The following is a 27,533-nucleotide window of genomic DNA, read 5'->3' as shown; positions in this document are numbered from 1 at the left end:
TTTATTTGAGATCCCAGAACTTCGTAAAATATACTATTATGTTATTAATAGCTTCCACGTAGGAGAAGAAACCCTGCCACATGATACCTATAGAATGATTGTAAAACTAATCTCAAATTCACAAACGTGGGCATTCTGGATGGTATTCCAGAGAGACGACACAATGTGTATAAAAGCCTGAAGGCATTTCAGATGTAGAAAGGATCTAGAAGCTCATGAGATAGATGATTCTTCTGTTAACTTTTCTTCCATCCTCCTTGCCTTCTTCCCACCATTGCCCTCTCCGCCCCCCACCCCTTGGTGGTAAGGTAAACATCAGTGAAGATAATACCTCCCTAATGCTTCCCTTAAAAATGATATAAGGTAAACAAACTAATTGGACTTTCTAAAAAGGGACACTGAGATATCATAAATTTGTAAATGTAAATTCATACATCAGCACACAGCACTATTTTCCACACAAGTAGGTACAGTATGAACCAATTAAATGATGGCTCCCTTTTGTCCTTATCTGTTTTTATAACAGTAGAACTATAATTGTATATACAGACTGATGTTTGGGCCAAGTCTGTCGTTACAAAGATGTTAGTTGTAAATTTAGCCCATTATATTATTTCAGCATGTGCTTTGTTACTTATTTTTCCTTCTAGAATGCTGCTGTCATTTGTTTGTTGAACAGCAATACGCAAACTCTTTTTTTGTTTCCCCATGGTGAATGTCTGAGAGGAAATATTGCTGCCTGGCAGAGGGGACTGGGGCCTTGTATGATTTATTTCTTCTAATTTTATTCCATTGTAAAAACTCCAAAATGATGTATTATAAAGACTCCAAAATGTTACAGAAACTTGAATAGTTTCAAGTTAATTCTTTTGAAATGTAGTTTTTTGCTCATCTTTCAAAATGAACAGTGCCTTGACATGTCTGAGGTTTAGGAAAATTTGGCTTCGGTTGATGAGGAGGGTCTAATATAGGTCTTTGTTGCTGAGTGAAATTTGGTGGTTTGGCTCATGGGAATTTGTGCAGAATTGTTGGTTTGTTTGATTTGGTTCCCTTTGGACTACACCCCTGAAGTTTTCTTTGGGTTTAGCTTGGTGATCCCCACCCCACACCAAACTCAAAGTGGAAAACAGTGGGAATGTTGAGGTTTATACCTCAAGCTATAACTCATCCTAGAGCTTTACCCACTTCTGAAAAAAAAAGAAACAAAAAGCCTCGATTTTAAATCTTTGAATGAAATATTTATTGAAACTAGACTAAACAATCCCAGAGTTAGTTGGGATCTTAGAGGTCGTTTGACCCAACTCTCCACCTGATGCACAATTCCAACGATCAATTTTAGATTGTTTAAAGTCTTAAAAGCTAATTAACTTCCATACTGGAGTCCATAGTTGCCCTTTGATTCAAGCTTGTTGACATTGTGGTCCAAGTTTGCTATATCTGTATGATTTTTTTTTTTCTTTTTGATCTATCAAGAACCAAGGGAAGTGTGTAAAAACTTCCAGATGTGTGTATTTCTACTTGTAATTCTGTCAATTTGTGCCTTATATATTTGGAGATTATGTTATTTGTTTAGAATTGCTTCATTTTCCTGAGAAGCTTTCCTTTGATCCTATGTAGTGATTTATTTTATCTCTAACAATTCTTTATATCCTAAAGCCTATTTGAAAAAAAAAAAAAAAAACAACAACAACTCATCTGGGCCCATATTAAAAGCCCACAGTACATGTACAGAATATTATATAACAGCACCAAAGGATCTGGGCCGGCATGCAGTAATCAAGCACATTGATATAATAACAACAAAATGTGTGAATATTTACACTAAGTGGGATATATAAAAATATATTTTTCACCTTTTTACTTTCAAATTTTCTATGTTCTTATATCTCGGTTATGTTCCTTAATAAATGACATATGGATGACTTTTACTTTGTCATACAAGTTGTAGTCAATTTAGTGATTACTGATATTTGCAGTTGTGTCTGTCATATTGACATTCTATTTATCTTGTTTTTTTTCTGTGCCTTTTTCTTTGTCCTCCTCTTTTTCTTTTTTTAATTAAAGAATTTTTTTAATGTTTTTTTATTTATTTTTGAAGCAGAGAGAGAGAGACAGAGCATGAGTTGGCGGGGGGAGCAGAGAGAGAGGGAGACACAGAATCTGAAACAGGCTCCAGGCCCTGAGCTGTCAGCACAGAGCCCGATGCGGGGCTTTAACCCATGGACCGTGAGATCATGACCTAAGCCGAAGTCGGACGCTTAACAACTAAGCCACCCAGGTGCACCTGTCCTCTTCTTTTTCTGACTTCTCTTTTGCTACTCAACTTGTCCTTACTCATTCTCTACTTCTTATCTGGAAATTTTATATTGTCTTTCTTTTCTTTTAGTAGTTATCAATAAAAGTTTATAAGCATACTTCATAAAGTCTATAATTAATATTTCTCATCTCCTGATCTGCATGATTAACTTTAATCATATCTCCCCTCCATTTTATCTTCTCATTGTTAAATGTTTTAATTCTACCTTGTTTTTATATGATTCAAATTAGTCCTCATTAATGTTATTTATAAAAAAAAAATTCAGAATTTCCCCATATTTTCCCAGTTTCTTTGCTCGGTGTTGTTTTCTTTCACTTCTTTCTGGTATGAATTTCCTTTTTCCTGAAGTACATCATTTGGTAATTCTTTCACAAGGGTCTATGAATGGTTCCCACTTTCAGTGTTAATTTCATTTGATTTGTGTAGTAGCTGAGTATGGAATTTTTGGTCAACAGCTCTGTTTCTCAGTATTTTGAAGATAATCATTCCATCACTTTTTAACTTTTGCTTTTCAGAAGTCTGTCTTAGTCTAACTGGTCTTTTTCAGGAAATGTCTTTTCTTGCATTGTTTTTGAGAGCTTTTCTTTGTATAGATGTTCTGTGGTTTCATAATGGTGTCCCTCCATGTGGATTTATTTTTATTTATCTTACTTAGGACTTGTGCTTCTGAAATCTGAAGATTCACAACCCGTCATCAATTTTGGGAAGTTCTCAGCTATTCTTCCTTTAAATAGTTTCACTCCTCCATTCTCTTCAGTGTGTATTTCTGTAACTCATGTTAAACATACCTTTTCCTTTATGTTTAGTGTGATTTCTTAAACTTCAAAAAATATACATTTTCTTTGTTGCATTTGTTTTTTGTCGCATGTTGGATAATTTCCTCAGATACCTCTTCTAGTTCACTGAGTCTCTCTTCACCCATGTGGAACCTGTTTAACCCTTCCACTGAGTTTTTAAAATTTCAATGATTATATCTTCATTTTTAGAAGTACTACACAGTCATCTTTTCCTATCTGTTCTTGCTTTTCATAGTGTCTTGCTATTTTAATATTTTTTATTACTTAAGTATTTAGTAGTTTGAACACATTTATTGCATAGTCTGTATGTCTAAAGCTCTTGTAGGTGGGGACCTGCCTTTTGGTACATCCACTGACTCTTTTCTGACAGATTGTATTCTTGTGGGCTTTGTTGTTTTGGATTGTGAGCTCATATTCAGTGGAGTTTTGTCCATTGGAATCCTGCACTACAGTATGAAAGGCATGTCACTCTAGGTTAGATTTATTTTTGCCCCTTCCTGCTGCCCCGGGGCTATCATCAGTTTCAAACCACTTTTTGTGTTAGTTTCAGGAATTGAGATTTACAGACAAGTTGGGTAGTGTAAATTATACCTCTTTTATGTACATGAATAGATCAGTGATTACAAATGTTGAAGGAAGACTTTTCTCTTCCTACTCATAGTTCAGGCAGAGATAGACAAGTTTCCTTACCATTTCCTATTCTGTTAGGTGAATATGAATTTTTTTTCTTGTTTGTTATTTTAGTGATGGGCCCAGGTTTATAAGGAATCTCATTTCCAAATACCCACTTGCTAGTGGCCTAAACCCTGGTTACCGATACCAGCATTCTTTTCCTACCCCCACACTCCTGGGGTCACCCCAGCTCATGTACTTTTATTTTGTTTTTCATTTACTTTTTTGTTTTTGGTCCCTGGGGATATTTTCCTTACTTTTTTTTTCTTTTTTGCAAATTTAGCTGTGCTTTTAAAAGGGTTTGTATTATATTTTATCCAGAATTTCTAAGTGGGTTTTAGAAGCAGCGATTTCAAGCACTCTGGGTAGCCATAATGGCAGAATTGGAGGTCTTAGTCCTTTTACATTTCCCTGTCCTGTACTAATACCAGGGGTTTGTTTGTTGTTGTTATTGAACCGCAGGACTTCTGTTGATCTCTGTTGTTTTTATAGTTATTGTCATTAACTGTGGTCCCTCTTTTCAGCTTTTTTTTTTTTTTTAAATCCTAACTCTGTTATCTAGTATGTTAGCTTTACTGCTCAGACCCAAGTCGTTAGTGTGTTTCATGTACATACCATCTTGATTTTCTGTATTTGGTAAAAATATTAAAACTGGAACAATCCATGCATATAGCCCAGGGATACACCACTAGAGGTCTGTGTGTCAGTGGATATTAAACACATCTCTTTGAAATTACTTACAGATATGTCCAACTCTGTTACTCAGTTCAGCTTACATTTGAACTTGGCTCCCAAGGTTTGTTCCTAATGAGCTTGCTCAGTTCAGCTCAGTCTAATTTATTTCCACCAATATCTCTGAAGTACACCCTATGTGCCATTCTGTGTACTGAGTATACCACAGACATATGAAAGAACAAGTCGTAGCTCCTTCCTTCATGATGCTCATACCTGGTAGACAAAAAATTCAGGGAAGCAAATAACCAGCCATATGGTAATCTCTTTCTGCATTTTGCTCAGGATCAACCTCTTTCTCACTGATTGCTAGTTTATGACACCTACCCTCTTTGCTTTTTTGTTGTTCTTGTTGTGCCATAGGCCTGTTGGTTGAGTTTATGTTATTGATTTGTGGGAAAAATTTTATAGGCTAATTTCCACATTTCTTTTCTCTATAATCTTTTGGGAATAAATTCATTTTGGTATATTCCTAAATTTTCAGGATATTACATCAATAAAGAATTACTAAAACTATTGGACAAATGTTAAGTTAATTTCATATTTTATTTACTTTTTATTTTTATTCTATTTATCCCGTTGGTTAAAATTTTTCTCAAGTTTTCTTTTCTCCAAACTTCCTGTTTCCTAGAAAGACAGTGCATTATACATGTCTGATATAAATTTTATGTTTTTTGGCCTGGCCCTTTGTGTTGACTTTTTCACCCTGGCTTTCCTCCCTGGTCTAAGACTTCAGCTAACTTTTTATTGTTAGTCTTTGAAAATTTGTTAGGCAGGCTAATGATGTAACCACATTTTCAGTGAAAGAGCTTAATTTAATTAAGGGATAAGTTTTTATCTGACTAGAAATTTTAGATTTGATCTTTATTCTTTTTTTTTCTCTGTAACCCCAATCAACATTCATTAAGTGGGAGGTCCTGTCAGTATTTCCCTCTGAAGCATTTCATATCTGCTCCTGGTGTCTTAGTCCCACGTCTAGTGTCCTAGCTGACACCTTTATCCTTTCTCACTGATAATTGGGTCACTTCCTAAATGTTTTTCATTTCTCCTGACTGTAATTTTACTCCTGTGTTTTTCATCTGGCAATTCCTGATCTAGTAAGTTATAAAATCAATTTACTTGTGTATGATCAGAATTTTTTAAAGATGTAAAATAGAAGAGAGAGACAGTATTAGAGTCCATGGCTATAATCAAAATGTTTTTTCATTAAACTTTTGTTGAAAAAAAATTTTTTTAACGTTTAGTTATTTTTGAGAAGAGAGAGACAGAGCACAGGTGGGGGAGGGGCAGAGAGATTGGGAGACACAGAATCTGAAGCAGGTTCCAGGCTCTGAGCTGTCAGCACAGAGCCCCACATGGGGCTGGAACTCACGGGCCGCGAGATCATGACCTGAGCCGAAGTCGGACGCTAAACCGACTGAGACACCCAGGCACCTCTAAACTTTTGTTTTAATTATGTATATACTCCAACCGTTAACTTACCATCTGTAATAGGAAATAATAATTGCATGGGTTTTTGACATTTGGAGGAGTGTTATTTGAACCTTTTCCTTACGTCTAGAGAACTGTGAATCATCTGAGTCTTGGTAGGAGGCAGGACCTGTGTTGTATTACAGATAAAGAAAAAAATGCCACATCTTGCCTTTTCAGCATCCCTCTCAGCGAAGGTGCTGGCTTCTGACCTAGGCTTACTTAACCAGATATCTGGGATGTTGAACTGGGACTGACAGAGGCAGGAAAAGTGAGCACCATGGCTCATGGTGGTGACAGTAGACACGACATCAGAAGTTGGTTTTCTAGGCCACATAGGCCAGTAACCCCAGCCGTGGCATCCGGTGGTAGCAGTGGGAACCTCGTCAAAATGGTTTTGGGCGTAGTTTGGGAATGTTTCTGCATGTGTAGCTTCCGTTTACTTCTCTGCCTAGTTTGTCAGTCTGCTACTCCAAAATTTTTGGAGATTTTATGAGCTGCTTCATTTCCATTCAATCCGTTTCTTGTCTACTGCAATAGACTGAATTGTGCACCCTCCCTTCATCTGTTGAGCCTTAACTGCCATGTGACTGTATCTAGAGATAGGGTTGGTAGGAGGAAAGTGAGCTTAAAGAAGGTCATAAGAGTGAGACCCTAATGTGATAGGACTCTGGCCTTGTCAGAAGAGGAGGAGAGGGAGATCTTTCTCTCTTGGCCATGTGAGGACATGGGGCAGAGGCAGAGAGATCTGCAAGCCAGGAAAAGAGCTTTCACCTGAAACCAAACCCTGTTAGACCTTGATCCTGGACTTTCAGCTTCCAGAACTGTGAGAAATAAATGTTTGTTGTGTAAGCCAACCAGTGTGTGGTATTTTGTTACGGCGGCCCGAGCTGACAAATACAGACTTGGGTGCAGGGAAGCGGGCAACAACCACACACTGTCATGAAAAGAGGGAGGCAGAGCCCCATGGACTTCCCAGAGCGTTGCCACGGAGTGGGACTTTCTTCCTGCCTAAGCTGGGGCCAGGGCTTGCTTTTTCCACTGAAGGACCCCTTCTCAGTGTCTCCAGGAGAGTGGCTCATCCGCTTTTCACCTCACTCCTGCCTGGGCTAGGCAGAAAGCACTTTTAAGGGCAGAGAAACAAACAACATGTAGTTTGCCATCAATGGCAACATTTGCACAAGTCTGAGTGTGCTGGGTCTGGGCCCAGGTGCCCAGGAGCCCGCTCAGCCGGCACCTGCCACCTCTGCCCTGGCCTGGCCTGACCACCAGCTGCCCCTGCAGACTCCCCGCTGCTTGGCCGGAGGGGGCCGGCACACCTCTGAGCACATCTAGTCTGTTCCTGGGAACTGTACCTCCTAACATCTTGTTTGAGGCACAGAACCTGAGTGCCCCGCATGACAGAGATAAGTCATGCTGCAGAAGAAACCCCTGAGGGTTTATTGTTACAATTAAAGTTTTAAAAGCAGCTGACTAGGATGAACAGCAACATTTTCAAACGAAAATAAACTGAGAATGGACCTGTGTGAGATGTGGAAAATATTTTAAAGCAAAGGAAATGATTCAGCACCTCCGCGATGTGGCACAGAGATGAATTACGCAGGTCAGTTTTAACTTCTGTGGAGAGCCTCTGTGGAGAGTCTCGGATGAATCTGTGCGGGGGTGCTTCGCAAAACGCTCACGGAGGAGTATTTAATGTTAGAATTCGGAAAGAGAAGAGCCCCTCCGAGTGATTTCAGCCTTTCCTCCCAGAATCAGAATGGTGGAAGGGGGCATACATAGCATGTCTTATGGGGCAGAGCTTTATTTACATAATGGACGCTTTGTAAAGTAATTTAAAAAGTGACCTTTGAAAGGTTTAACTCGGTTTGTTTTGTTAGATTTTCTCATTTATTTTTTTTTCCCCAGGTCTGTTTTCCCAACTTCTTGTAACATCTAAGCGAATGCTTTAAGAGAATATATTTCCCCTCTATTTCATAAATCAAACGTACAGGTGTTAAGTAAAAATAAATAAATTATTTTGAAAAGTAAATATTCGAGTTACTTTGTAGACATTAACTAAAATAAGGATTTTTATGGTGCAGTCCCAAGTGCTAAATGTTTAATCTTAGGAATAAATGTTTCAGTGTTTTTTTAATTTTAGGTATTTTTCCAAGCAAATTTGGTTTTTAGTAGATTCCATTTTTCATTACTGAAAAGGGGCTTAACTAATGTGTATTTGCAGAATTGTTTTACTACGTTGAGATCAATATTAAATATTACCTAAGACTGTAGTGGAAGAGGGTTAGAACTGCATCTGTGTTAAAAAGAATTTTTTTTTAAATTTTATTTATTTTTGAGAGAGAGTGTGCGCACGCAAGTGAGCGAGCAGGGAGGGCAAAGAGAGAGGGAGACACAGAATCCGAAGCAGGCTCCAGGCTCTGAGCTGTCAGCACAGAGCCCCACGCAGGTCTCAAACTCATGAGCCAAGAGATCATGACCTGAGCCGAAGTCGGATGTTCAACCGACTGAGCCACCCAGGCGCCCCACATTTGTGTTTCTTATTTGAGAGATTTAAGGAATAATTACTTTAATTTGGAGGACCTGATGATTAGGGAGAGTTTCCAAGAGGTGTCCCTGCAGTTTTGGGTATGGAAGGCTTGTGTAGCGATGAAATTTGACCCAAAGTGAAATGGATGTTTTGTGAGGTTATGAGCTTCTCATCGCAGGAAGTATTCAAGCAGAGGCTGAATGACTTACTGTCAGGGATCCTAGAGTTACTAGGTCTCTGCACTCTGTGGGAAGGTATGGTGTTCAGTAGGGAGAGACTTCTGAGGGCCCTTTGCATTCTAGAGCAAAAGTTCTAAATAGTTTAGTTTGTCAGAGTCACATGCTTTTTGTTGGATGAGTCATTGTTTGAACTCATCCAGTGATCACTCAAAATTTGAAGACGCAACTTAAAGGAAATTGCTTTTGGTTATTTAAGATGCTGTTGAATGCTTAGCTTTTCTAATTTTCTAAGCTTAAAATAAATCACACAGGGGACAAAGGATTTATTCAGGTTTTGAAAGGCAATGCAAAAAGGTCTCTCTGATGAGTTACCCTCACAACTTCAACTCAAGCTAGAGAAGAGGAAAAGAAATGTGGTTTAGCTATTTTTTTTTCCTTTAGATTTCTTGTGCTTGTAATTGATCTTGTTCCTAGCCAGCTCACGTTTCTTCTGTATATAACTCACCCACTGCCAAACATGTTTCACATACTTTTATGTGAAGTCGACTGGCATGAAAAACATGGTGCATTTGGGGTCCAGAGGACCCAGATTTATTTAAGAATGCCTGGAGAGGACCTGTAACGGCAGTTCCTTCCACATGCGACCATCTGAGATGCTAAGGGGGTAAAAAAGAAGCCTTTTAGTTTTTAGTCTCAGAATCAAGGCTGCCATCAAGTGGGGGAAATTAGAGGTAATTGTCATGCCATTGTCTGAGGCAGAGTGAGATTTCCAGAGACCATGATTTCCAGGATCCCCAGCATCCTCTCTCCTTTCTCAGCTTTCTGTCTCCCACTGCCCAAAATGCCAGCTGGACTCGCTGATCTGTTCCTCCTTGTCCCAACAATCTTAAGAAATCCTTTCATTCTTTGTCTCCTTCCTCTGCTTTATTATGTGTCTTTATCTCACCACATGGAATTATATTGTATACAGCACTTACTTTACTTTTTAAATTGGTGTTAGTTCTGATCCTAATCATTTCCTCTAGAACGTAAGCCCCATGCAGACAGGGGACCTGTCTGTCTTGGTCACTGCTGTATCTTCAGCTCATAGAATAAGTAGTACCTAGTATATACCAGGTACCAGGGATGAATCTTTCAACATTTTTATTGGCTCATTTGTGGAAGTTTCTAGCAGCTTTCACTGAATTGACTTAGATTTCTTTGGTAAAACTGTGCTTCCTCATCTGATGTAATTTCCCCGCCTCCCCCTCATCCTCTTTTGCAGTCATTATAAAATGTTCTCCTCAGTCTGCATCCTTAAGAGAAGCCAAATCTCACAACTTAAACAAGAAAATAAAAGGCAGTTACTTCTTCAGACTTTTGTCTCCAACTTTTTACTTACCATTCCTTGTCGTTACTTCCCTTCCTGGTTCAGGTCTTGGAGGTGATGGTCTACTCTGCTGTCTCGGCCCCGTCCCCTTCAAAACCCTCTGCAGCTTGATTTGTGCTATCTTTATATTTCATAAATTCCTCTCATCAACGTACTTTTTCCTAGGGCTTCTCACAGCCATATCTAAAACTGACTACGTCGCACTCATTACGACCTTTTCTACGTGTCCAATGCCATGCAGCTGGCCACATTTCCGCTTTGGTGTCAGTAGCCCATGGGCCATCCTTCCGGGAGAACCCTGAGGCTGGTTAGCTTTATTTCAGACTCGGCAATGTACAACCCAGCTCCCTGCTTCTGTGTTTCCCCATCATCCATCTCCAGTCATTGGTCAGGGAACAAATCCTTACAGCCCCATACTCAGAGTCCTTATTTCCCACAGCGTCCCTTGGCAATCTTGTTCCGACATTTGCATTTCCTTACATCTGCATATCCTAGAACACAGGCTTTGCCACCAGTGTCGGCATGGCATGACTGGTTGCTCTAATTGGATCTTCTGAGTGATACCAACTTGAGGTTTAAGAAACTGCAGATGGATTCCCGGCTCAAATCCTGCATGCATGTATTCATTTACAAATATTTCCGACTGCCTCCTGTTTGCAGACATTGGTTTAGGCTCTGAGGTCACCGGGGTAAACACGGCAGAGAAAATCCCTGCTTTCTTGGAGCTTACTTTCAGTTTGAGCCTTTTATTGTCCAACAGGAATTTTTAAAAGGGACTTCTTACATTTAATTGGGTTTTAAATTAATTTTTAATTTATTAAAGCTGTGCATTCAGAAACCTACTTCAACCTACAAATCTTGTGACTATTTTTAAATCAAGTCATTGTTATATAAAAATAAGAACAGGCTCTTTCATATTGTATTTTACTAACATTTGGTTAATTCAAGTTTAAAAGTTGAAATTTCTCTCAACGATTAGTTCTGATCCCACTTTAGGTAATTCAGTTCCCTTCAACATTTTAAACCTCTTTTACACATTTAATCTTTCTGATTTCTCAAGCACCTCAACTGCCTGGTGGGGCAGACTTTCAAACCTAACAAGCAAATCATTCTAAGAACATAAGCAGCTTAAAAAAAATAATGATCAAACATATACATGTAGAAACTCAACCTCTGTTAAACATTTCCACACTGTTTCCAAAATTAAATCAAATGTTCTTACACCTTCCAATTTAATATCACAAGTCTGAAATCAATTGCATGTGTCAAATTGAAATCATAATCTCTAAGTATTTCAAACCCTTTAAATAAACATACCTAGAATAGCCCAGTGATGTGAAAATTACCTTTAAACATATTCCATAAAAAGTACAAAGAGTGTGGGTTTGATTTACTTTGTTATCTCTGCTCTTATTTATTTAATCTTTCCTGGGGTGGCAAAGTCACCAACACAATTAAGGTAAGGAGTTGTACTATCTTTGGATGACTGGGGTTACTAGGTTGACAAATCAAAATACTCCTATGGTGAATGATTGCTAAGAGGTTGGCCTGATTTGTGTTTTTCAAAGATGGCTCCTGGTCTGTATGGTGAAGGATTGAGGGGGGTGGTCAGATGATATCAGTCTGTCAGTGACTCGTGGGTCTGTCTGACTCTTCATCAGCCTCTTCACGGGAGGGGACTTTATCTGTTAAGATACTCTTATTAGTTTCCACATCTCTGCTGCCTCTTATACCCTTCTCTTTTATTCTTTCCCCTGCTGCGTGTTTCTCTAATTCCTTTTCTGGTCCTTTAATTTTCACTTGCTCCCAGTTCTACTGGAGGTGAGGTGAGATGTTTTAGGTTCTAGGAAGGGAGGAAAATAAGGCCCCCCCCACAGAAACGGGTTGGGGGTTGGACTTAAAAATAAGAGGAAAAAAATAAGAAAGAAAACATTCCTGACACAGACACATAGTCAAAAATCTAGAGGTATACACAACATATGTCAACCTGGGTTATCTTTGTGGGACATGGTTATGGAGGACCCTGAGTTTCTACTCTCTTCCATGTTTTTGACAAGAAACATACTGTTTCTATAATCAGAGAAATAAAATAAATAAATAAATAAATAAATAAATAAATAAATAAATAAATAAATAAATAGTAGATGCAAATCAAGGGGATTAGCATGGCAATAGAATCACAAAAGGCTTTATAAAGAGGATGGAAGTGAATCTTGAAGAACTGAGGCTTCCCACTTAAAACAATCCTATTGTTATTAAATCTTCTTTCAGTATATCATTGTAGTGTAAGAATGGCTTTTGAAATGGCAGATTGTGATGTATCTTATCAGATGGAATGTGAACAAAAGTCACCATGTGTAGGTTCCTGTATTTATCAGCAATTTGGGGGTGATTGTTTTCATAGTTTAATAGTCGCAGTGAGTGTAAGACCAGTTTGTATCTTGCAGCTCTCACTCACGGAGCAGCAGTACAAGAAACAAATATGTGAGCACCAGCTTTATGTTTGAGGCACTACAAGGTGCCTTCATGGGATTTACAGGGAATGAAAAGGGAATTATCACTTGCCTTAGAAAACTTGATGTAATTATGGAATCATGCATAATGTCCTCTCTGACCAGAAAAACTATATTTTAATTTTGTACTTATTTGAAAAGATAATGGAAGCTTCTGATCATACTAACCTACTTTGATAATGTTATTATCTCATGCTAACTGTTAGTATTTTGAAATTGCTGTAAAGTTCTTTTATGAGGGGCACAGTGCTGTGTATGTTTAGACTGATGACATTCATATAATTGAATAGAATAAACTGAATACTTGGGCTCCTTAGCTCAGTAAAATTTGGCTCTTTAAAGCCTGTTTTAGGAGAACCTAGGTGGTTCAGTTGGTTAAACATCCGACTCTTGATGTCGGCTCAGGTTGTGATCTCATGGTTGTGAGATCGAGCCCCACTTTGGGCTCTGTGTGGAGTGTGGCACCTCCTTGGAATTCTCTCTCTCCCTTTCTCTCTGCCCTTGATCACATATGCTCTCTCTCTCTCTCTCTCTCTCTCAAAATGAGTAAACTTTAAAGCCTGTTTTAGAATTTTACTTATTTGTATTATATTGTACATAGAACACTGCAGTGGAAGAATGGAAATAATCAATGTTTGCTGGAATGAATGCACAAAAAAATGGATGAATGAAGGGATAGATAATAGGCCTTCAATACATTTTTGATTGTCAGTTTTGATGGCCATGCACATGAACTTATGGGCAAATATGATATGGCTAAGTTGGCCAGTTTCCAGCACAGCCAAGTTTAAGCCATTTCTTTGAGGCTAAGTCATACAAAATACAACTTTATTGACTCAGATCATTGTATAGTTGAACTGATCAATAACCATGAAAAGTGGCCAAAAAAAAAAAAAAAAAGCCAGTTTGCTGAATGACCAGTGCAGTAATAATGTATAGAACTGGTCTTTTTCTGTGATTAGCTGCTTTGCTGGCCTTAGACTTGTGGCCACATTTAAGGAGAAGGAAACCCAGATTAATGAGATGATATTCCAAATACTGAAACAAAATAGGACATATATTTTCTATATGTAACACTTTCTTGGCCCAGATATTCTTAAGTAACTGTTGGGAAATTGCTGTAAAATACATAGAGAATTGGTCCTATTGTGTGAGCCTTTATGGTACAATATAACCTCCAGGTTAAGGGACCACATGTTAAAGTCACATTGGGGCTGGTTTTCCAGTTTAGATTTCAGCACAAAGGATTTACTGGAGATACTGGGAAGATTTCTTGACAGAGCTATTTAATGCTAGAATGAGTTATTAGGAGCAATTGTGGATTCTCTTGGCAGCCTCTAAATATAGTTCCATTTCTCCTCTGTCCAGGATGGGGTAGGTAGGCCTACCTGAGAACAGAAGAACAAACCAGACTGGTCCTGCTAGCCCAAAGTTTTGGTAATTCATTACAACCCAAAAGGAAGCCGGCAGTTCTTAAATGATTTAGTGGTTCTGTTTCATGTATTCAAGTAAGAGCCACACACCATGTTGGATTTTTACGCTCTAGCTTGGCTGACTGCCCCTGTGTGAAGACCTTCATTATTGAGTTTTATTTTCATTCACTCTAAACTTTTCCCCTTGGGTGGAAATACGTGTGCTTGGCCTCAGCTCATAGGGAAATTATTTAATGTATAACTCTGAACTTAATATACTGAGTCAAGCAGTAGTAGAGCAAAATACGATTTTTTTTTTCTCATTTGTGAAACAAATTATGCTCTTCAAGAGCAGTAGATGCTTATTTCCAAGCTGACAGAATTCTTTCCAAAAGTCCTGCTTAAAAAGAGTTTGGCGGGGTGGGGGTGGGGGGGCGGGAAACAAAATACTAAATAGAACAAAAAAGGTGTGGTAAGACCATCAGGTATAATTTTTTTGCTCTTTCAACCATTACAGAATTTTCAAGATACCTAGTAAGATCATGTACTTCTCTTACTTTGTAGATAGGTGCTCTTTATATTTTTGTTTCAATTTTCTAAACTAAAAATATACTAAAAATGCATAGCATTTTAAAAATGCACTGTAGAGATGTTTTTAATGCAGTGTGAATATTCAACTTTAAACCTCCTGAATATTTTAATGAAATCGGCTCAGTTCCAACTCCTTTCTGTGTGTGTATCCATTATGTATATGGAAAATAGATCATATCAGTGTGTAGTTCTCTGAAAATAAAAGTAGACATCCTAAGCAACATGAGAGTTTGGACTGTTTATGTCCTTTTTGTGTTCCAGCTCAGTGCTTAACCTTTTAGTATCTAAACTTAACACGTGTAGAATATAGACGGTGGGTGAGTTAAAGTTGTTATGAGGGCCGTAACTTTTCAGTTTCCTGTATGCTTAAATTTGAAACCTTAATGTCGTATTAATGGAATTTTGTGTCTTATGTGTACATGCACAAATCTTCTAGACAGATGCTAAAAATGCCAAAATGAGATGAATACAACTAAGAATACAACTAAAAATGTTCTATAAATGTGATTATAGGGTTTAGGCATCTTGTTGAGATCACTTTTTTGTTTTCTGACAAAGCTGGCGTAGCTGATTGACCTTTAATATGCGAGAAGAATGTGCCAATTATTTGTGTACAGGTTGTCTTAACTTGCCAGACTGCTTAAGAACTGTGGGCAAAGCAAATATTTGTATATTTAATCATTTATTACCATCAAATTCCTTTATTATTTTAGACATAAAAATTTAAAAGTATATTGGCTACCAGGCCAAACAACCTTAGGAACTTTCAATTTAGAGAGAATTTGTGGCATTGCACAATGAGTTTGCCAGAGAAATAATTATGTGATTGTGTCTACACTATTTGTTACAATAGAGGACAAGGTTAATTCCACCCTCTCCTTGGGGATCGAGCTGATAGTCATGTGACAATGCTACTAATTTAAATAGTGATTAGACACATATGTGGCTCTAACCTTCCCAAGGTTAGTTAGAGGCAGTGATTGACTCATCAAACTCTCCCTCCCACCAACCCTCTCTCCAGTCTTTTCCTTCATTCCATAGGTGTTATTGAATGTGTGTAGACTTCTAGTTACCCTGCCCTAGGCTTAGGAGACAGTGACTTGATTAAGATAGGATTTCTGCCCGCAAGGAGAACACAGAGTCATGGGTCAAACAGACAAGAAAATCAGTCACTTAATTGACTCAGCGGAAGGTATAATGAGTAGAGAAGGGACACAAAAGAACCTCCGTTCTTTCCTTGGGATGGTGGTGGGAAGGTGAAAGTGCCAGTGGAGAAGCAGTCAGGAAGAACTATACAGAGCAGCTAGTAATGGAGTTGTGTCTGCGACTTGGAGATGTAGGTGTTATATAAGCAAATGCATGTGAGGAAAGAAGAAATTTGGTTGGGGCAGAGGGTTAGAGGGTGAAGTTTATGGCTGGTGGGTTCATTTGACCTTCCACACAGAAGAACTCAAATTCAAGTGGGAAATCTTTTGGGAACTGTAGACAGGTCCAATGGCTAGAGAAAGGAAGAAATAATGGGAAATGACAGGTGAAAAATATTTCAGGTGATGACAAGCCTCATATGACCCACAGAGAAAACTGGATCTTGCCAAATAATTTAAATCAGAGCAGTGGCCCAGTTATATATGCTACAGAAAAAGCATTCTGATGGCGCTATAGAGAAAGGATGAATTGGAGAGACACAAGACTATTTAGGAAGGCATTACTGTAATGCAGGGTTCTCAGAGGCAAAGGCTGTCTAGAGTCTAGGCAGAGAACACAAATAAGTAAATGGGCCAAGTTCAGAAACTGGAGAACTTGGACATAGGGCCTAAGTAAATAAAAGGAGCCGTCACTACTTGGCTCCAGCCCGTTGTTGCCCTTTGGGAAAGCAAAGATACCCCACCACACACATACACACACCCTGTTGCACATTCATTATTTACTTTTGGCTCTCAGATGGGTGTCAAACGTTTTTAAAAACATGAACAGGTCAACACTATACTGACCAAACAAAATAAATCATTGGGCCAGATACAACCTAAGCCAATGTGTCACTGAAGTGTGTTCTTTTGAACACTGATCTTTGAAAAATGAGTTCTGTGGGCAAATAAATTAGAGGCAATTGGAACTTGACAAAACTGATTTTAAAATTCACAAGGAAAAGAAAGTGTGCAGGAATAGCCAAGATCATTCTGTAGAAGAACAAAGATGAGACGATGTCCTACCAGATATCAAACCATATTATAAATCTGTGATAATTAAAGGAGCATAGTTATCAGCACAAAGATGACAAATAAATTAAGATAAAATGAATATTTCAGAAACAGTCTCATGTATATATGACAATTTAGTTTATGATAAGGGTAGCATTTTAAATGAGTCGAGGAACGATGGGTCATTTAAGAACTGATACTGGGGAAACTAGCTATTAACTTAGCAAAAACAAAGTTAGGTTCTAACTCATGCCCTGAACAAAAAATAAACATAAGGTAAATTGAATAACTAGTTAAGAAAATAAAGCAATAAATAGCAGGAAATGGAGGAAACATTTCTATGATGTTGGAAAATAGAAGGCCCGCTCAATGACATAAAATGCAGAAAACAAATTTGACTTGATCAAAAAAACCCCAAACATTTGGGCAATATAAGCCACCATAAACAATATTAAAAGGTAGGCTACTATCTGGAAAAAGATATACAAATATAACAGTAATGCAATAATATACAATAATATATATCATGTTATCCATAACATGGAAATAACCCCTCCCAATTAAGAAAGAGACAAATAATTTATTACAGAATTATTCAAAGGACATGAACACAGTTAGTTCCCTGAAGAGGGGAGATAATTGGTCAGTAAACATATGAAAATATACTTAATCACATTGCAATCGGATACATGAAAACTAGAGATACGGGAGACTTCTTCCCCTCCCTAAATTGGCAAAATAAAAATTTGGTAATATCAAGAGTGAGAGTCTGGGAAAATAGGAGCTCTTTCATTACAGATGAGCATAAACATTGGTATGGTCACTTTAGAGCACATCATTGTGAGTGTCAGAACTACTATCAGAACTACTGCTCTGTGATCCAGAAATTTCACTTCAAAGCATCTACTGCGGAGAAATGGTAAAGGCTGTCATCCCTCCCAGCATTGTCTACAATGGCAAGCAATTGGAAAGAATCCAGCTGTTCATCTGTAGAGGACTGGTTAAGTCACATATTTACACTGTGACGTGCTATACAGACTTAGGTTAAAAAATAATGAGGTGGATCGGCTGATGTCTGAGTAAACAGAACAAGTTACCCCAAACAAAATACGTATAGTATGAAACCAGTTCTTTAAAAAGGGAAAAAGACATAAAACAATGCTATGTGTTAAAAAAAGAGCGGAAGTGTGCATGCAAAAGAGATAACGGTAATTAATTAAGGTGAAAGTTTGAGGATGGGGAAGGGAATTATGTTCAAGTGGGATTGAACTTCATGGTAATTTAAAAATTTTTAACAAGCATGTATGCGTGCATTTATGAGCTACTTGTATAATCAAAGATAAATGAGGGGAACCTGGGTGGCTCAGTCAGTTGAGCGTGTGACTCCAGCTTAGGTCATGATCTCGAGGTTCATGAGTTTGAGCCCCACATTGGACTTCAGCTCAGGCCATGATCTCGAGGTTCATGAATTTGAGCCCCACATCAGGCTCGCTGCTGTCAGCCTGTCAGCGTGGAACCCACTTTGGATCCTCTGTTCCCCTATCTTTGTCCCTCCCCACTTGCACTCTCCCTAAAATAAATAAATATTAAAAAATTAAAATATTTTCCACGATGGGAGAAACTTGAGCCTGCTTATATTCTAAGGAGGAAGCAATCAATAGAAAGGAACAAGTCAGAAGTACAGGGGACAAGTTAATTGATGGAGAAAGGTCCCTAGGGAGGTTAACAGAAAGAACAGTCTAGAACTTAGTTGGAAAAGATTTGCTTTGGATAGAAGGACCAATCTCTAGGACCAGAGAGGAGGAAGTGATGGGGCTAATGGAGATAAATTTATGTATGTGCAGGCGGAGGTCGGGGGTAGAGAGCTGAGGAATTTCCTGTATGATGGACCTCTGTTTTCTCTTTGAAGTAACAACTTGTCCCTACCACCCTCATGTCCTGGTATCCTCACTGTGGATATCAGTAAATGTGACTGCCTGGCCTCCACCTCTTCACCTCAAACACATTTAATGTTATTAGTATCTCATTGCTTTTGAACTCTATCCTCTTGTCATCTTTGTAAAGAACAGCTTGTTACTGTCATTGCGTAGGCTCCCACAAGCCCTGCAAACCCTGAACACTAAGTCACAATAATGGGCCATATCAATGAACCAATTCCTGTTGTTGGAAAGAACCCGGGGGATTGTTTCAAAATGTCTTGCTTTGATTCCTAGTGTATCCCAAGAGTTTTTCTCTTTCCTGTGCATTCAGAGGACCATGTTCCCAGCTTTCTCCCCAGAGAAATCTGTGAAACCACCCCGCACCGAAATTCTCTGGAATTTCTTTTCTTGCAGCCTCACAAAGCCCTCTGTTGTTCCTCTGTAACAGTCAGCTAACTGTGAACTTGGGAAGAAGTGGCTCTGCCCTTCCCTCTCTTTTAGATTTTAAGAGCCTACCAACAGCCTGACCTTACCTTTTATGTAAAATATATTTAGCCACTCATTGCAAGTTTCAATTCCTTTGTGATCCTTGGGTTCCAGATAGGGAATTGAAAAGAGTTTTTAGATCAGGCCTCAAAAGACATTAAGGAAAATATCCAAGTCCTTTTTTCTGCTCTAAAACTTTTCTGCCTTTCCTATAGGCTGTTCCCCAAGTTTCTGGTACTTTCTGTCTTTGATAGCTTCATCCAGGAGGGAAACCTTGAACAGATTAGCCATTCTGTTCTGTTTTCTATGCTATTATGAACATAAAAGCACATCTTTTGTTTCTCTCTCAAATGGGTGATACAGATTTTTTGCTGTTAATTTTCTGTCCTTACCTTTAACCATCCTAGTTACTAATAAGTGTTCTGAAATACTACTTTGCAGGATTTTGCTGTGTACTCAGGATACAAATCAAGGTACTCAGGATGAAAGGATTGTAAATTTGCACTATATTCATACCTGTAAGATGCTCACTACATGTAGTGTGAGCATAAAGATGTGGCTTTAAGATGAGAACAAATGAAAAGTATTGGAAAGGATAATTTAATTGTATATAACTCAATCTGTTGTATTAATCTTTTTATTCTAATTAGCCCTCACATTTATTGTTTAAATGAAGTCAGTAGACTTAATCTCTATGACTTACATATTTGTATTTTTTCCTATGAACTTTTGAAGAAAGCAACTTTAAGATGAATATTTCACTGGATATGATTCTATCGAATGCACCGATTATTAAGTTTAGAAAAGAAGGTGGTCAGATTCATTGTATAATTCAATTAGGCAGTAGAAAAACTATTCTATTTGGAATCAGACCTTGATTTTAGTCTTATTTACTAAGTGTGACCATGATGTACTTAACTTCTCTAAGGCTCTGTGTTGTTGTTTTGTTTTGTTTTGTGTTCCATCTTAAAGTGGGGATTATAAAGAGAAGGCTCAGGAGAAGTTCCCTAGAGAATGAGGGAGGAGGACTATGTTGGAGAGGAAAAAATAATGACTTCAGTTTTGATCAAACGGGGTTTGAAGTGCAACAGAAAAATGTCGATACATAAATTTTGATTGACTGCTTTAAGACTAGAGAGGCTTTAGTTTATTGAGACCATGCTGTTAATAGCATTTGATAAGATGGTATTTCAACTGTACTGTTCATAAACTAATAGTAGAAACTTTGTTTCTCACAAAAGTTTTTGAACTATTCCCTCGTGGTCTCTTCATGTCTCATCTCACAGTGTGCTCCTAGAAGGGCCCTGGTATGATGGCTTCCCAGCCTCTCGTATCTGCTCTCCTGCCACCGTAGTGACCACGAGTCACCAGTCGGCCACCTCTCACCTGTAGAAACCCTTCAACAGCTCTCCATGGCCTGCGGGATGAGCTTGACATTACTCATCACGACAGTCAGCTAAATAATGATCTGGCCCCCCACATTCTGCCTCATGTTCTGCCCCTTCCCCTCCTTCCTCTGTGAGTGATCCCAATCAGCTCAAGTCTTTCTGCCTTAGACTCTCGGCTCTTAAATTAGATAATTGTGTATGCATGATATAATGAAAACCACAGTGAAGGGTGATTAGCAACTTCGTGAGATGTATCTTTCTGTCCTTGACGACATCCCCCCCCCCCCACCATAATTATTGTCCATTGAAATCAAAATGTGTTTAGATTTTCCCAAGAATGTGAAAGTTGTCTTCTGTTTCACACAAAATTGAAACCAAATTAGATGGTCTTATTTCAGAGACTCCACATATAAAGAAAAAGGCTTGTAACTCCCATATAAACTATAGCTCCATGTGGTTCAGTCTGTGTACACCTTCACCTTTGAAGAAACACCAAAGTCAGGCCTATTAGGGCTCTGAAGGAAGTGCTCAAGGCAGGGGGTCCGTTTGTAATGGCTTGCACTCATTTCGGTTCTGTTCTCCATTGCTGCTTCTCTTGGCATCTTCCACACCCATGGCCACCCCCTGCCGCCTCCCCTACTCTCTTGCAGCTCTGTTTCCCACCCTCCACCTCTTTCAGAACTGTTTAGACAACTCTTCCCCAGAATGTAGGCCCCTGTGTCCCTTCTTTCCTGTGCCTGTCTTCCCCACTTCTTGGGTTCCTGCATTTCTGTTGAGACCTGCTCATACAGCCTGTGAGCCCCAAAGCTCTATTCGGCCTAGTGAGGAAAAGAATGGAATCCCCAGGGAATCCTCACAGAGGACTCTTATCTCTCCACAGATATGTTTACAAATAAACCATGTGGGGTTTTTTTTGTTGTTGTTAAAGATTAATGTGTAAATTAAAAGATTATGTAGGCATAATGTATGCACATCTTCATGTATTTAAAGATATTTATCTTGTTAATAATTTTCTTTTTACCTTGCATTGTCCCCCCCCACCCCCACCCCCTGTAAATTCCCACAGAACGTAGTACCAGGCTTCTAATAGAGGATAATAGGTGCTTTAAAAATGTGGTTGATTAATTTACTGATGGAAAACCCAGTGCTACAATTTTAGGGAAAAGTGTTTTCTATTTTCTTTTGTCTCCCTACAAAGGAAACGTGAAATGAAAGTTCAGAATTTATGCAAGATTCTACTGAAATAAATTTCTGTAGACAGTGGATTTTTCCACATTACTGTATAAAAAAACTCTTGTTGCTTCGTTTGAGTTGCCTCCTTAGATGGTCATCTGAAAATGATTATGTATTTAATGAATCTAAGTGTTTATTCTCAAGGGTCACAAAAAAAAATCTGTCAGAAATGCTGTAGTAAATGCATTTTTCATAATGTAAATAAGATAAAAACGCAGCCCTTACTTTCTAATATAGTCTACTGGACTTCAGACTGAAACATTTCAGAGCTGGATCATGTTCAGAAGGGCTCATTTTCTTCTATTGAAGTTCCATGCATCTCTGTTATGTTTCCAGATTTAAGCTTCTTATTATTAATACTAAAACAAAATGGTTTCTTCTGGAACTTGGGAAATAATAAACAGCCTCATTTGGAGAGCACTTTGGCCTGGATTTGGTCCATGAACTTATGGATGTGAAGTTGTTTAGTGTGCTTAAGATCTCGAGGATCCTTTTAAGGGAGACTGTTTGGATTATGTACCCCATGATGTGTTTGCCTCTTGCAAAGTTTGGTTTGTAGCTGGGACAAGACTGTGAACAAATCCCTGAGAATCATAGAGCTGAAAGGAAACTCAGAAGGTCCTCTTTCTTAGCCCCTGTATCCAAGGAGGAGAATTTGCAAATCAGTCAAGACAGGCGGTTGCTGATCCTGTTTTTGTGACACATCCAAGAGGGGAAGTCTTGATTGTGCCAAAGTGACTGTTTGAGAAGAGTGCACCCCAAATTCCTGTTTTCCTCTACCATTTTAAAACTTAGAAAATGTGAGCAGTGATGGGAGACATACCTGATCTGTCTCTTAGGCTCTGGACAGTATGAGGGGATTGCCTATGGGGTTTCAAACGCGAACATCTGTCCTTATTCATATCATTCTTAGAGGTTAGCTTAGTTTCCTTTTTTTTTTTTTCTCTTAACCATTGTGTTACTCTCTTAGTGTTTATCTGAGGTACTTTCTCCCAGGGATTGCAAAACTCAAAATTCCATAGAAGGTGGGCAGCTAATCTGTAGTAAGCCAGTGAGGGCAGTTGGGAGTAGTGGTGTCTGTGTCTGACTTGGGGAGCACAGGTCTTGGGGGCTAAGAGCATTCAGTTTTCATTTCTTTAAGCATGACAGTGCTGGGCAAACAAATGTTCTACTGGCTAAATTTGGTATGCGGGCCTCAGATTTGTGACCCTAGTCTGATAACCAATTTGCCCATAGGCACTTACCAAAAAGCATTAAATGATGATCCCAAGTATGTCAGTTACCACTTAACCTACGTTTGCAGTTTCATTTTTCTGACAAAAACATGCTTTGGATGTGTAGTTAATTGTTTCTAATCTGGATACCCTTGCGTTGAATATTCCCTTTCCCCAAATAGCTAATAATTTGAATTGGGCCAACTGAGGTTAGCTATGTCACCTACTTTATTTCTGCATCAGGATTTACAACTCGATCAGTATATCATACAAGTGAAGCTCCCAAGACCTCAGAATGATATTGCCAGAACATACCTTTCGAAGGGATGAGGTCTAAACCCCCAGGGGAACTATACTCAGGTGCCTTTAACCAGAACTCCCACCCTACCTAACCTTAAGGGGGCGTGATTCACTGGAGCCTATGTGAATGACTAAACACTGTGCAGCTCTGGGGAGCAGTGGTGGCCATGTGGACTACACCGAGATTGGCACTTCCTCAGTGTGCAGCGATGCAGCCCCGCCTTCAAGTCTAGATGGGTATCATGCGTTTGGGAAGCAAGTGAGTCTAAGACAATAGGGAGTTTGGAGGACAGTGGCCAACGGGGGAACACATGTCCCACTTAAAGCCATTCACATTTAGATAAGTTTAAACATTCCTATAGGCAAGATTCACTGCCAGCTTGAGACCTGTGGTCTAAGCCAAGGTTCAAAAGATGTTTTGCAGAAACTTTGCATTAGTTAGGACTTTTTTGGTTATATATAACAGAATTCCAACTCAAAGAAAAGAGAGGAGTTCTTGGCTCACATACCTGGGTGAGCTCAGAGAATTGGAGGTGCTTTCAGAATCAGGGTTGTTGCCACTTAAACTAAGTACCCGACACAGCCAAGATTTCTTCTCCACCCATCTGACCTTTGCTTGGCCCTGCTTCCTTGTACAGAAGGGCAGGAGACATGGCCTCTGGCAGCCTTAATTTAAAGACCCCCGCAAAAATCTATATAGGAAGGACTCTTATTTGCTCTGCTTGAGGCTCATCATCTTGGAATAGTGGCTGTTCAGATGGGGACATGGTTGGGGGAGGGACCATGGTGGAAGGAGGTAGCATGATTGACCATGTCTGAATCAGCACACATCAGTCTGCTCCTCAGGAGCTGAAAGAATGGAGTGGGGGCAGGACTGTTACCGGAAGAAGAAGGACTAAGAAAGCTTGTTGGACATAAGACTCTAGCTCTCCAAGTCTGCTGCCCTCTCTACCTCCCCAGAAGGGTAGGTTCCCCTCCTCCCGCCCATACTTCTTTTCTCCCTCTCTCTCCTTTATAGCAAAGGGAATGCCCCATGACCAAAATTTGCTGGAAATTTTCCAAGGTGCATGCTCATTTGGCTGAACGGGTGGGAAGATTATTTTTATATTTGGCAAAACTGAGTTGTAGTAATTGTGTTAATGATGAGTTGCTATTGTTTTGGGTTCAAATTCCTCTTAAAAACTTAGGCTGGTGAATTATGTACTCCGAGATATTCTGAAAGTGAAATAATTAAGAGTTTCCTTTCCATATTCTCTATGAAAGATACTGGGCTACACCAAAGAACTGCTGAGGCTGTGTAAGAGGGATTTTATTCTAGGAATTGAGCAGCAGAGGAGAGCAATGAACTGTTCTGAGGATCAAAAAGAAATCAAACTAAGTGAATTTCAGCTACTTGGGCTTTTAGAACTGTCTGAAAGGCAAGATGGAGTAATAGGGTAATTATATATTTAAAATAGAGGGCTTGGGGCACCTGGGTGGCTAGTTGGTTAAGCCTCCAGCTCTTGATTTGGGCTCAGGTCATGAACTCACAGTCCATGAGTTCGAGACCTGCATCAGGCCCTGCACTGGCAGCTCAGAGCCTGCTTGGGATTCTCTCTCTCTCTCTCTTTCTCTCTCTCTCTCTCTCTCTGTCTCCCTCTCTTTCTCTCTTTCTCTCCCTCTCCTTTTCTGTCCCTCCCCTGCTCGTGCTCTGTCTCTCTCAAAATAAATAAATAAACATTAAAAATAATAATAAAATAAAATAGAGGCCTTGATTTTGATAATTCTATTCCTGGTGAGTCTCGTTGACACTGAGCAAAGATTTTTAGTCAAGGTGAATATAGATATAGTATAATTTCTATTAGCTTAAAAAATTCTGTTCTTCGTGTTGTTTGATTTATTTGCATTTTCTGAGTGAATAAATTTGTTCCAATAAATGGCTTTTTTTTTTTTTTTTAATTTTTTTTTTTCAACGTTTATTTATTTTTGGGACAGAGAGAGACAGAGCATGAAGGGGGGAGGGGCAGAGAGAGAGGGAGTCACAGAATCGGAAGCAGGCTCCAGGCTCTGAGCCATCAGCCCAGAGCCTGACGCGGGGCTCGAACTCACGGACCGCGAGATCGTGACCTGGCTGAAGTCGGACGCTTAACCGACTGCGCCACCCAGGCGCCCCAATAAATGGCTTTTAAAAATATAGATATGTATTTTTTTTCTGGGATTCTTAGTATTTCTAGGGCTAAACTGCATTATCTTTAAAATTTTTTTTTTTAACGTTTATTTTATTATTTTTGAGACAGAGAAAGACAGAGCATGAACAGGGGAGGGGCAGAGAGAGAGAGGGAGACACAGAATCAGAAGCAGGCTCCAGGCTCCGAGCTGTCAGCACAGAGCCCGATGCGGGGCTCGAACTCACGGACTGGAGATCGTGACCTGAGTCAAAGTCGGACGCTTAACCCACTGAGCCACCCAGGTGCCCCATGCATTATCTTTTAAAGTACCACCTCACCTCTTCCTCTTCCCTGAAAAATGAATCCACCTGGATTCTCCGATTCTATCCTGCTCCTGAATCTAACAGCTCTTTAAGCAGAGCTCATATATCTGGTTTTCAGAAATACCTTAGAAGGGAATCTTCTGTTGGACAAAAAGTAGTTAGAAGGCCTCCCATGATACCAGTTATAAAATCCATGATCCCATTGCTTTGCTGTTTTCAGCAATGCTGTCTTCAGATTTGAGAGACTAAAATATCATGTTTGTTTTTCAGTGAACTAAATTATCATCACAATAATAATTTTTTGCTGGTTACTTTGATTTAGACACTGTATATGGAGATTCTTAAAGCCTTCTCATCTGGGTAAACAAAATGAGGTCTCACTTTATTGCAGATACTTTTAGACAGCTTTCCTCTACTTGGAGTCTAGTTAAACAAACAAAGAGTAATAAAAGTGAAAAACTCAACTTAAATGGTTTGTATTTTTTCTGACATGCACGTGTGATGTTTGTGGAGTAAGACTTCAATTTATAATTTCCAAGAGGGTAGAAGCTTTTATTTTTGTTTTATTCATGCAAATATTAAGAGATAAGAAATGACAAAGTATCTCAGCTTTGTAATTTAAATTTCTAGGGAAAATGCATTTTGCAAAAGGAAGGAGAGGATGTCTACTCTGGAGATTTCATCTGATCATCAAACACTGGTTTATAAAACATTGATTTATTTACATATCAGAACTGCCTCTAGCTTGGGATGTATTAGGCAGTCGCCTGCACTGTTGATTTTAGGAAGTTGAGAAATATTGCTCACCAAAAATGTCCATCCCATTTTTCAGTGCTGAAATGTATCATTAGCTTTTCATTTCTTTTATTAATTACTATTCCATCTTTTACAAATGCTACTGCTGAGGTGTTGAAACACATCTAATTGTACCGATTTGGAATAGATTCTTTATTATGTTATTGTTACCACATTTTGTTGAGAGATTATTCACATATCAAAGAATTCACTTTAAAGTGTACATTTGGTAGTTTTTAGTACAAGTGTGCAACTATCAGTGACCATGATCTAATTTTAGAACATTTTCATCACCCCGAAAGAAGCCCTATACCATACCCATTAGCATTCATTCCTCTACTTTGCCCGTATCCCGACCTCTGGCAACCACTAATTGATTTTCCATTTCTGTGGATTTGCTTTTACTAGACATTTCATATAAATGGAATCACACAGTATATGACCTTTTGTGACTGGCTTATTTCACTTAACATGCTGTGAAGATTGATCAGACACTGTAGCATATATCAGCACTTTATTCTTTTTTCATTGCCAAATAGTATCCTATGGTATGGATATGACCCATTTTGTTTATCCACTCATCAGCTGATGAACATTTGGGTTGTTTTCGCTTCTTGGCCATAACGAATGATGCTACTATGAGCATTCGTTACAAGTTTTTGTGTGGACACCTTTTCCATTCTACTGGGCATGTACCTAGGAGCTCTGGGTCTTCTGGTAACTCTGTGTTTACATTTTGAGGAGCTGCAAAACTGTTTTTAAGCAGCTGCACCATTTATATTCTCACCAGTAATGTATGAGGTTTCCAATTTTTTCAGATCCTCAGCAGCACATGTAGTTGTCTTTTTTTTTTTTAAGGTATCCTAGAGTGAGTATAAAATGAGTATCCCATTGTGGTTTCGACTTACATTTCCCTAGTGACTAATGATGTTGAGTATCTTTTCATGT

At 38.9% G+C, this 27,533-nt stretch overlaps 1 protein-coding gene across 3 annotated transcripts in view; it reads left to right on the top strand.

Annotated features, from left to right (window-relative positions):
• KIF6 (kinesin family member 6) overlaps positions 1-27,533 on the top strand; it is a 384,724-nt gene that overhangs the window by 41,400 nt on the left and 315,791 nt on the right. Inside the window, exon 1 of one of the 3 annotated variants that reach the window (XM_086706763.1) lies at positions 5,896-7,591. The exons of the other annotated variants lie outside the window; for them this stretch is intronic. Coding sequence (XP_086562889.1) covers positions 7,566-7,591 — 26 coding nt within the window. The 5' untranslated portion in view covers positions 5,896-7,565. Of the gene's footprint in view, positions 1-5,895; positions 7,592-27,533 lie in introns of those variants that run through there. 3 annotated transcript variants of the gene reach the window in all.

Source organism: Puma concolor, chromosome B2, assembly GCF_028749965.1.
Source record: "Puma concolor isolate L17-30 chromosome B2, mPumCon1.1.hap2, whole genome shotgun sequence".
Lineage (NCBI taxonomy): Eukaryota > Metazoa > Chordata > Mammalia > Carnivora > Felidae > Puma > Puma concolor.
This window is presented reverse-complemented; position numbering and strand designations above follow the sequence as displayed.